Source organism: Diuraphis noxia, unplaced genomic scaffold (assembly GCF_037042655.1).
Source record: "Diuraphis noxia isolate RWA-SAM2 unplaced genomic scaffold, SU_Dnox_SAM2 contig0004, whole genome shotgun sequence".
NCBI lineage: Eukaryota > Metazoa > Arthropoda > Insecta > Hemiptera > Aphididae > Diuraphis > Diuraphis noxia.
In genome coordinates this window covers 24,317,243-24,329,956 of record NW_028301714.1, presented here as the reverse complement: position 1 = coordinate 24,329,956, position 12,714 = coordinate 24,317,243, and the positions used below count along the sequence as shown (strand labels likewise).

Below are 12,714 nucleotides of genomic sequence, written 5' to 3'. Positions count from 1 at the left end.
CAGTGCCTGTACTATATGATACATTATACATATAAAAATATAATATTTATATGAAATTAATTAAAGTAATAACACAATTTTTAAATAAGTTAAAAATAAATCAACAAATCAATGAAATCTAGTTGGTATTGTATTTCAATAGGAATAAAGTTCAGCACCTGATACATAATACCAGGGGGTGCAAGTGCACCGTCGTGCATCCCTTTAATTACGCCACTGGAAACTATTATGAAAGAAGACATAATGATCATAAGCTCAAATTGGTTCAATTTGGTGCCCCCCTCCCCAGGCTTAAGCCCTGACTATTTATGCATTGAAAAAATCCGCGGGTACTATTATTAGTATCTTAAAATTTAACACAAAATTTTAATGGTATTTTGTATTTATAAGTATATAAGAATACCAGATATGACAATAACCAGACATGACATTCGCCCCATCATATGACTGTGCTATTATAGGAACTTCAATACTTCATGAATATTAAGTTCTTTTAAAAAAAAAAATGATTTAATTGGAAAGTTGTTCAGCCACTTGTCCACCAGATACGTAAAAAAAAAAAAAACAATAAACTGTTCAAATATATTCAGATTGCCATCAACAAATTAAACACACACACAGACATCTGTTCTTGCTTATAAGTCCTATTTGATGAGATTAATGTTGTTCATAATAACAATTTAAATATAAATAAATGTTATATATTAATGATTTATGTTATAAATAAATGTTTTAACTACCTGCCTTCCTTCATCACAAATCAAAGCATACATTCCACAATTTTTAAGTTATTGTATAATGTTTTTTCTAAAAATATTGGAACTTATATTTAAAATTTCATTTTGAATATACCAGCTGCTATAGTTAGTTTTTTTTTCAAACATTTAAAAAAATTCCTGATTTGATTTGGCATACATTTTACATAACTCCTTAAAATTTCCTATTAAAAAAAATATATGAATATGTATTTTACTGTAAAATCCTGATCACTAGGTGAACTTGGGTTTTACAAGTTAGTTTTTTAATTTACTTTGGTTGAATGATTCTTTGCATTCATCATGACCTCGAAAAGCTATACCCTGCCGAGCTAAATATAATGTAAAATCAATTAATAGTTAATACCTTCACATAATTCCTATTTTTTATAATTTGTTTTTTATGAGCTGTTGAAATTTGTGTAAGAATATTTTCACTTTGTAATGCAATTTTATAGGCATTCAATTTTGCAGTACTTATTAAATGTGATATTGACTTTTCATGTTTAGACAATTTATTATTAATCTATTAAAAATAATAATAATAACTGAAGATAATAAAATATTAAAATAAAATATCATTTATTTAAATACCTTATTCCAGTTTTGCACACCATTTATATTATCAAATTTTTCATCAAGGGTGTAGGCATGTAGTCCTAAAGTTATTTGTGAGTATGCTACATATGTGGCAGCTTTTGTCATCAACCCAGGCCACCGTAGCCACGGTGGGAAAGGGCGTTGCCCCCTTAAAAATATTAGACATATATTGTTTTATATATAACGCATCCCCCCTAAAGTTTGCTTTGCCCCACCAGAAAATTATTTGGTCTGGCTACGTCCTGCATCAACCCCTTCACCTCCACCTCCTTTCATTTATATAAATTAATAACATATAATTAGTTATTATTTTATTAAGTTGATTTTAAATTATAATAACTTTAACAATGTAATTAATATTATTATAAAGTATATTTATTTACCTAATACATAATATAATAATAGTTCTGTCAGCTAGTTTAAAACAATTGTTGTGAAAAAAAAAAATATATATATACGTATACCCAATACGCATGTTTTTCAGCGCATACTTCCGGTCTCAGGTTATTTTCTTTAGTATGCTCTCTTTTACAAAATTGAAAATTGGGTATGCGCCACATACTCACGCATACCCACTACATCCCTGGGTGTTAGTAGAAAAATGTCGACAGTTGAAACAGAAAACAGCAATTGCTTTCACACTATATTCAATCCAATTATACTTGTTATAATAAATTGATGAAAATGCTCTGTTTTGTTTCTTAAACGTAGTTAACGGAAATACTTGTAAATGTGGCTGTTTTGTACCCGACATTTTGGTGCCTAGATCATCAATAATATTTTTTGTATCCGATATCAATACATCAAATGAGATCTATAAATAAATACTATAATTAATTTTTTTTCGAATTATTACGTAAAATGCTATCAACAGGTACCATTGATTAAAGACAAATAGATAGCCCATTTCAATGTAGATTTTGAAAACCGTAATTTTAGTGTTATTATGATTTCATAGATCGCGTCTACAGTTTTGATGCATAATAATAATATTCGACGATAAACATGTCATGTAATAAATATTATAATATAGTATTGTTATATTCTGTGGTATAGGCATCAACTATTGGCGACCGGTGAAACGCAGACGACCGAACTATTTTTATACATATAAACATAATAATATTATCAAAATAAACTTGTACAATAATAAATAATATTATGCTCTCTAATCTCTATACATAATAATATAATATAAAAGCAAAATTATTTAGTGACGGTTTTGTATTTTATCAATGCAGGTACTGACTACGTTCAAAATTATAGAAGTTTCTGGTGTTTTCACGGGTATTACATTTGAATTATCATTTATCAGTGCCAATAATATCATTGTTTTTCTTACTTGTTTTATGAAAGAATGATAGAAGAATTCCATCCTTTTTATTTTTACCACTGATAACTCAATTAAATATGTATATAATATTTTAATTTTTAACAAAAAGTTTTAATGGTTAAAGGTGCCGGTAAAATTGAGTCCGGCTTAAGTAAAAATAATGTAGAAAACTAGAAAAGTAATAATAATTATACTAATTATACTAGAGTTTCGCTAATACACAACTATAAGTCTAAACAACAAAGTATCACACGGATGCGAAGCGTACGTACTACATAGTACATACTGCAATTATTGTTATCGCGAAGACAATGTAGACGAACGAGTTCTAAAATTAGAATTGGGGAAACAATAATCGATATTAGTCCCACACTAATGCGAGATATGTCATGTGGTTACCTATTGTATTTATATTTTATCATGAAAACATCATATTATACCTAATATTATTAAACATGGCGTGAAAAGTTACATAATCTCCAAATTACGTATATTTTTTAATACCTATTTTAAATTTTAATTATGATTACTTTTTAATCTTAAATTTTTATATAATGCATATAGGTATATGAATACTAGAAAAAAAGTACACTAATCAAATTCCAAAATTATTGAATTTTGAATAGTTTGCAGGGCACTTATAAATTGGGGGGGGGGGGGTAAATATGACTTGGGTTCAAAGTTATTTCATTAATAATTTCTAAGGAGTTACAATTAAGATATAATGCTTTTGGAAGAGAAACAAACGGAATCAAAAAATTAAATTTTTCTGGGACAACAACATACAAATATTTAAAAGGTATATATAATAAAGTTTAATCTGATAAAACTATTTATTCATATTCAAGTAAATATTATCTGGTTTAAAAAAGATTTTTATAGTTTGTCGAAATTTAGAACTTAAATGTTTTAAATTGTAACTTACTATTTACACAAACTAATGTTCAATGGTTGTGGTAATAGTAATTAGAAGGTAATATAAATAACTTATTATACTATATACTCAGTAATTCATTTAACATAACAAACTCCATATTTCAAAAACTATTAACGTTTTTGAAAATAATAATTTTACAAAATTTCATGTTGCAAAATAACATTTTTTTTAAACTGTATTTTAGATTCTGAGCAGAGCGATGAATGTATTGATTTTACCATGATGTGTGTTTTTATTTTTTTTTTGTGTCTGTCATCACATTTTGGGGCAGTAAAAATGCTTCGATTTTTGACTTCAGTACCTCGTTCGATCAGAAAGTGAATCTAGTTGGTACTTTGGGGGGGTCAAAAGTAAAAAATTCTTAATACTTTTCTAAATAATCGAGAAAAACAAACTAACAATTAAGGGAAAAACGGGAAATTTTACGCACACTCATTTTTCGACAAAATCGATTTTGGTTTTTGATGTAACTTTAAAATGAATGACCATAGATACATGCAATTTTCACCGAATGTTTATATAAGTATATTCTATCCACCATGCAATTTTCAAAAATTATTTTGATAATTTGATATGAAAAATATGAAATAATTTTCGACTTAAGTTGAACTATTCATAGACATTTGAAATTTTCGATCGTTATTAGTTTTTTTAAAATTAATATCGATAAAAATTTATTTGTTAGGCAGAAAAGCTTGAAAATTTAATTCAAGGCTCTTAACATATTGTTACAATAGCAGTTGAAAAATAAAAGAAATTCATAGTCAGAATTTATTTTTATAAGCATTCAAAGTTTGAATTTTGACAAAATACGTAAAAATCACGAAAATTCACAAATTATTTTAAGCTAGAAATGCATAAAAAATTTTCTTTTTAAATACAAGATTTCAAAATTTAATACATGATTCCTTACAAGTTTTTAAATCTTTATCACAAATAAAAATTCCACCGGAAATTCAAATTAAATTTTTATGAGCATTTGAAATTTAAATTTTTACAACATTGGATTTTCACTTTTAGCGATTTCCTTATTTTGGTGTAACTCTAAAACAAATGACCGCAGATACTTGAAATTTTCACTGAATGTTTATATAGGCATTTTATATATTTGATAAAATTTTCAAAATATTTAGATTTGTTTTGAGGTGTTTACTGACATTTTAATTTTTCAACTTTTTTAGTTTTTTTTTCTAAAAATATCGATAAAAATTTAATACAAGATTCCTTACAAGTTTATCAATCTTTATCACAAATAAAAAGTCCACCGGAAATTTAAATTAAATTTTTATGAGCATCTGAAATTTAAATTTTTACAACATTGGATTTCCACTGGATTTCACATTTAGTGATTTTCTTATTTTGATGTAACTCTAAAAGTCTAAAACAAATGACCGCAGATACTTGAAATTTTCTCTAAATGTTTATATAGACATTTTCTATATTTGATAACATTTTCAAAATATTTAGATTTGTTTTGAGGTGTTTACTGACATTTTAATTTTTCAACTTTTTTAGTTTTTTTTTCTAAAAATATCGATAAAAATTTATTTGTTCGGTAGGAAAGCTTGAAAATTTAATACAAGGCTCCTAACATATTTTTACAATAGCAGTTGCAAATTAAAAGGAATACATAGTCACAATTTTTTTTTAAAGCATTCAAAGTTTGAGTTTTGACAACATATTAAATAAAAATCAGGAAAATTCACAAATTATTTTAAGCTAGAAATTCATAAAAAATGTTCCTTTTATATCTAAGATTTGAAAATTTAAAATAATCTACAATATATCCTAGACAGATAAACCGTCTTCGCTCAGAATCGTATTTCGTATACAAATGATCATTGGATTCAAATTTAATTCCATCCATTACAGTAACCCACTTGTAACCTATAGTACAGCAGAGCGACACCCACGACTTACCCGCCTTTTTATTATTTGTATCGCTTTTAATTTTTAACTTTTTGGGATGACAACAAACATTTTTAGTTTCATATTTTGAAGCAGAATTGGGGTATTTTGATTTATGATAGTCAAATATGCAAGAGTAAATAATTATGAATAATTTTGATTTTTGATTAGTTATAAGTATTTAAATTTTAGATGAGTGGAGTAGTGGACTAACATCTTGCTGGGGTACCCTTGTAATACTACAATCTGCTCATCTGTGCTTTAAATATTTATAACTAATTAATTAGTGGTATGAAAATTTTTTTGTATAGGTATACATTAATTATACAAATAATATTTTGCTCTAAATGTGAAATTAAAACTATTTGCTTATATTCTGGTAAATAAAAATCTGGTTTAAAAAAAGTTTATATTATAATATGCTTAATATTTCAGATGTACAAATCAGCAAGTATCAAGACAGTTTATTTTGCCATTGTCTATATTTTTGAATTTGTGATTTATACCTTCACACACCACACACACGTCATGTCACACTGTGATGACTGATAGATAACAATTAACAGATAACAGTAAATTGTTATCTGTCTGTGGATTATGTGACCACCTTAGGTCATAATATAATATTATATTATATTATATTATTATGATCTAAAGTGACCACTGAGTGGCACTGACCATGGCTGTATTATTATTCATTTTAATTTAATTTAATCGGTTGGACTATACTATACAATTTAAAATTATGGCTATTGGCTATGCTATCTTCATGATTTGTGGATTTATCATAGTTTTATACTAGCACGGAGGGCTAGTAGTTTTATAAAACACTAATAATAATACACATTTTATACATATTCTGTGAGATTTAATTATTTATTCATATTGTATGTTCATTTAAATTGTTATCACCGATAAATTCAGATTAGTCCAATCACAGAGCGTTAAGTTCAAGATAACAATGCATGGCCGGACGTCAAACGCCGCACAACGCACATGGCTCACGCTTTTTAAAATTCAGTTTTGATAATCAAATTTATGGTACAATATAATGCGCGAATGTGCAGTTGTGGACGGTGTGTTGTCAACAACAAGGCATCATGACAGCGGTGTTTTTCCGAAATCGTTCTATTTTTATACTTTTTCCGAGCATTATAAATTATTTCTGAAAAACAGGTCTACCGGTCTACGTCTACCTTGTAGAGAGTAGACTGAACTACTTTAGCAGTAGTTTGTAAACAACGGTCAACCAGTTACATAACAAGTGTTACAACGAATGCAACGGTTTGGTCGATCCATCTTTTGTTATTTAATTTTCAAGTTTCTATCATTTCAGATTTGTACAGTTAATAGTTTTTTCTTTTGAGTAACAGTATGTCGTTTTAATTTTAAACTGGTAACTCTTATTCAGATGATTAATATGATCCATTGTTTTTTGACTTATACTTGGTAATGTTGAAGGTTAAAATTTCAGTTTCAGTTTCATACGATTCTCCAGTCGACTATAATCACACAAATCATGAATTCTACTAACAAGATTCCTTGCTGTTCCCACTGCAATAATAATTATCACATTGGAGGTAATTTACTATGATATTATAATTTATGTGCTGCAATTGAAAGAAGGTATAATTTTAGAAGAATTATAATGTACCTAGTTATTAGGTATTAGTTTATTACCCAGTTGGTCTGTAGAAGCGTTATAAATTATAATTGTGTATACATAGTACGTCATACTTATTAAAGCAGACTTTTATTTTAAACTAGGTATATGAACAAATAGTTATGTAAAAAAAATCAAGTACTGGTGTAACACAATACTTATACTTATTAGATAAAACATGTTACATTTTTTCTTTCCAAAGTTAATTTGACAAAATATTTCCGCAAATTCTACTCTACCACCTCACATCGCTATCATATTAAAAATATATTTTCATGGTACCAACTTCTTCTTTAAAAACTTGTTGATTGTATGATTCGTATACCAATAAAGTTGTAACAGAAAAAAATTACCTATATAGTTATATATTTTTTCTAGTTATAAGTGCTTATAAAATATTTATTACGACAAAAATATTTTCAGAGCACATTAAAATATCATAGTACAATCTTCACTGAGATCTACTTAAACTTTTCACTGCTACACTATTTATACTTTGTAATCAGCTGTATACGCCACATAAAATAAATATTTTTAGTTAATTTTTTTGTATAATGTTTTTAAATTTTAAATTTGATATCTAAATTGATTAAATTATTTAAAAGATTTCCTGAAATTGTTTGTTTTCCAACAAATTATATTCCTCAAATGTAAAAGAATGTGATGGTATGTCTGGACCAGTGAATGGTGTACATTTTTTGGTTGTATAGTAAGTTAAGAGCAGTGAAAGGATTAAAATCATTTTTATAATTTCACAATTTATCATTGTTTTTGTGTTTATTATAATAAATAATAATATTGGTACCATCATATACTATGATAAGGTTCTCTAAGTGAGATAATAATTACTCAATTTTAAGTATTAGTATCATGTGCGCCCTAAATTTTATAATTTTGGTATTATGTATATTCATTTTTATTTTATTCAGAAATTTACATTATAGGTAAGTAGGCTTACGAAAATTATATAATATAATAACTATTCATTTATTATTTGTTATAGATGTACATGGACCCAAGATTCCAATGTTATTAGCTTGTGGACATGATATGTGTAGAAATTGTATAAAATACTTGTACAGGAAGAATAAACGAGTTATTTGTAAAGTTTGTCAAACTAATACCATGTATGAACCATTTTTGTTTTACTCGATGTCAAATTATCAAATATAAATGGTTTACTTATTTATTTTTTAAATGTTCACAATATTGTAATTTACAGGATTAAATGTGATGACGAAATATCAAACATACCAATACACTACTTTATAATTGGTAAAGTATGGTACTCATTATATAACAAAAAACGTAAAATATATCAAGATATATCTAATATTAGGATGACAAAAGTTCCTTCTTCATTGTCTTTAATCAAACCTAAAGGTAAGTTATTAATTTGATATTTACATAAATATATTTTAGGTACTTATTTTTTAATAATCATTATAGAAAATTGTCAAAATTGTCATAAATATGCAGCTTTCTTTTGTCAACAATGCGATGATGTGTATTGTGAAGATTGTTCTCAAAAGGTTATTATTTCCAGCTTTCACTTAAATTGAATATACAGCAATTTTTTTAATCAATTATTTAGATTCATATGGAGAATCGACATGATTTAAGCAAACTAGATACCACACACCTTGAATTTCTTCAAGCCTCCAATTGTGACCTTCATTTTAAAATAATTGACTTTATTTGTACCACATGTGAAATGGAGTTGTGTTCAATTTGTGCTGTTGAAAATCACCGTCATCATGAAGTTCATCATTTGGATAAATATGTAAGGACTATGAACATTTTATTTATTACAGATTTAATATGATAATATTATGTAAATAAAACATTAAATAATTAAGAGTAAGGAACAAATTTTAAATTCCATTAAAAATTTCTAAAAGTTTTAAGATAAAAGATGATGAATAGTTTGATCGTTTGATGTAAACATAAAATAATTTGTATTAATTTTAATTAGAGGCCAGAGGTTACATATTTAATTCAACAAAAAACCAATATAATAATGTTATAAAATTAAATTTTGGTGTAGGAAATAAAAAAAAAAGTAATCCCATAATTTACGCTTTTGGATCATAATGAATTCGTTAAATTATTGAACTGAAAGTTAAGTATTGTGTGTACTGTGTTTCTAGTGTGTACACGTTTGTTGTCCAACGTTTGTTAAAATCTTTTAAAAACCTAGTTATTTTTTATTAATTTGTTATTTTAATTTTGTTATTTGTGTACATTAACATGTCTTTTAAAGACAGCAATGTTCATAGCCAAAGTAAAAAAAAATTATATATAAGTAGTGTTTATTCGTTTTTAAAAAAGTTATCAGAAAAAGAAGATTTAGACACTAATTTTTTTCAATACTCAAGACGTTACTGCTGAAGCTTGCGAGATTTCAAAGCGGTCAATTGAACGTATTTGTTTAGAAGCTCGAAAAACTGTAGAAACTAAGGTATTAGAAGCAGCTAGTCCTTCTTTTGTGTCACTTCTTAAATCTTACAAACGAGCAAAATATCGGAAGTGGATGATTTTGATGGTGATATAGTAAGGAGAACAGTACATACATTTTATGACAAGGGTGAATACCCCACTGCACAATTTATACTCAATTCTGTCAAGAAGAAAAACAATTATCCAGGAAGTCTTAGATCAAAGCAAAGACTTCTAAAAAATCTAAAATCGTTGTATAAAAAATGGAGTGTTGACCGTAAGTTTTTAATGAAGCGCAATGATATAGTTTCTCTTACACCGTGTCCTACATGAATCCGACGAGTGCGACTTGTGCGAACAAATTCTATTCTGACCACGCTGTTCTGTCGCAATACAATGCGTCCGATGCGACAAAATACAAACTGTTTAGTTTTTTGTTGTGTATGTCGAATTCATGTAAGACATAGCGTTAAGTTTAAATTCTTACAAAAAATGTTCGTTGCAAGTGAACAATGATACCCAACCATTGTATACCTGGACGAAACATAGGTCAATCAAAACCACTCACGGACATTTTGTGGCAAAAGAAACAAATTCAAAAGGTCTTAAAATACCCACAGTCAAAGGAGGTTGACTTATTTTTGTTCATGCAGGAAGTATACAGGTTCATACAGAATTTAAAATTAGTTTTCCGTAGCAATACTGTTAACTTCACAGATTACCACAACCATACGAACTGGGATGTATTCAAATCTTAATTCATCACAATGTTAAATAACCTTGAAGAACCGTCTATCATTGAGATGGATAATGTAACATACAATTCGATATTAGTTGATAATTTCCCAAAATTTGATGCCAGAAAATCAGATGTTCAGGATTGGCTGACCAAAAAAAAATATTACATTTTCTCCATTAGAGATGCTAGCGGAACTGAAACAAAGGGTCAAATCATTAATTCTGATCGCAAAAAAAATATAAATTAGATGAATTGGCATTGGAAATAGGTCATGAGATAATTTGACTACCACCATATCACTGCCAATACAATCCTATAGAACTAATATGGGTTCAAGTAAAAAATAAGGTAGCTACAAAAAATAATAAATTCAAAATGACCGAAAGAAAAGCTAACACACAAAGCGTTAGATTTGATTACCTAACATGATTGGGAAAAATGTGTGAAACATGTGAAATTAATACAAGACCAAGACTAAGATAAAGACATTTTAAGAGACAGTTTGTTAGAACCTATTATATTGACTGTATTGTCAGACAACAGCGATTGGGACTCAAGCGATAATGATGAAGAGTGTATTGAATAGCTTTATATAGTAAATTGTATTTAATTATTAATAATTGGTCTATACTTGTATTTTAGTTTTTTAGACTAAATCTTTATATATATATATATATATATATATATATATATATATAATTTTACTAATAATTTAAGTTAAGTTTGCGTTTACTTTTGTATATTAAGTTGAAAATAATAAGAAAAATAAAGAAAAATACTTAATATTATTTTCATTAACTGTAGAATATCGCTTTCATTATTAACAAATAATAAAAAAAAATGTATGAATAAGAAATATTATTTTGAAAAAGCGCAGCAAATGATTTAATGATGACTATTTCAAAAAATCCGTTAGGATTGTTGCGGTCACCCTTCAGTTTCTATATCGCCGACTAGTCGAGAGCATGTTTATGTAATTTTTCTGAAAGTTTGGGTTTTAAAAAATTGGTTTCCCAAATAATTGTCTTTAGTTATCTATACTCTGCTCAAAATAAGAAACGCCTGCAGCGGCGACCAATTTTCGTTGGGCGGCTGTCAGGAAACACCCGTTTATCATCCCACCCATTCAACTATCTGTATATCCAGCTGTGTTATACTGCCACGCCCATGTGCAGTAGCTGGCCGCTGCAGACTTTTCTTATTTTGCACTGAGTAAACAGTCTGTTATATATATATAATATATTTTTTTAATTATGATAAAATGAATGAATTTTTTTTTTTTAGAATTTGAGCAAAGTACAACACTTACATGAATATTCATTAAAAGGAGACATTTTTCTTAAAAAATTGAAACATTATAGAGATGTAAGTACAAGCGTTTTCAATTATCATTAGTAAATTTTAGATGTATGAATGAATTATCAGATAAAGTATTAAAAAAATATAATTAAATAATATTATATTCTACTCCCCCTGTTCAGTCTCTCTTTCAAGTATTAAACTCTTTATTAATCTAAAATGCTAATATTTAATACGTTGATCTTTAGTATATGGAATAAGAAGTATGCTCAATGATTAGAATGTGCATAATTTTTATATGAAACCAGCCATATACAAGGCGTGTGTATGTTAAGCCACCATTAGCAGTCAGAACTACTGTTTTGCTCTGTCTTACAGTATTAGACCTATATTATGCATATTATTGTATTGTATATTCTTTATAATGAAAAAAGTTGAAATTTATATACTTCAACACTTATATAATCATATCCATCCATAAAAAATGTATATCAAATTTAATGTTCTAAGTTGAAAATATTTATTTTAAAAATAGACTGCACGATTAAAAAAATTGCAAAATAAATTACAGTACAATTTTAATCTTTGGTTTACAAATAAGATATCTTAAAAATAAGCATTAATAAATAAACCACACGTTTTGACAATAAATAATAGGATTTTTTACTTAACACTTAATCAATGATCATATTTACATATTAATTATAATTATAATTATAATCTATTATTGCACATGTTTCAAGTAAAATATTATCTTATATTCTATAAATTCCAGATTTTATTATCAATACCTAACATATATATATTTTGGCACAAATAAAGTTTTTTTTTAATACATAGGTATGGTGAATGCATACACTACTAAGTACTTAATTACATTTAACAGATAATTGGATATGTTATCTCATATCTAACTAATAATAATAAAAAAAAAACTATAGAAATTGTAATATTTGTTGTTCACATTATAAACCAATAATTATTAAAAAAGATAACCTACATCTGAAAATAGGGTTTATTTTTGAAACTTAATAAGTATGT

At 26.8% G+C, this 12,714-nt stretch overlaps 1 protein-coding gene across 1 annotated transcript in view; it reads left to right on the top strand.

Moving 5' to 3' along the window:
• Positions 1 to 6,370: 6,370 nt before the first annotated feature.
• qin (tudor domain-containing protein qin) overlaps positions 6,371 to 12,714 on the top strand; it is a 62,149-nt gene continuing 55,805 nt past the window's right edge. Inside the window, exons 1-7 of the mRNA XM_089226010.1 lie at positions 6,371 to 6,929; positions 7,008 to 7,113; positions 8,200 to 8,323; positions 8,419 to 8,579; positions 8,646 to 8,728; positions 8,791 to 8,979; positions 11,659 to 11,739. Of these exons, the coding sequence (XP_089082136.1) occupies positions 7,053 to 7,113; positions 8,200 to 8,323; positions 8,419 to 8,579; positions 8,646 to 8,728; positions 8,791 to 8,979; positions 11,659 to 11,739 (699 nt within the window). The 5' untranslated portion in view covers positions 6,371 to 6,929; positions 7,008 to 7,052. The remainder of the gene's footprint in view (positions 6,930 to 7,007; positions 7,114 to 8,199; positions 8,324 to 8,418; positions 8,580 to 8,645; positions 8,729 to 8,790; positions 8,980 to 11,658; positions 11,740 to 12,714) is intronic.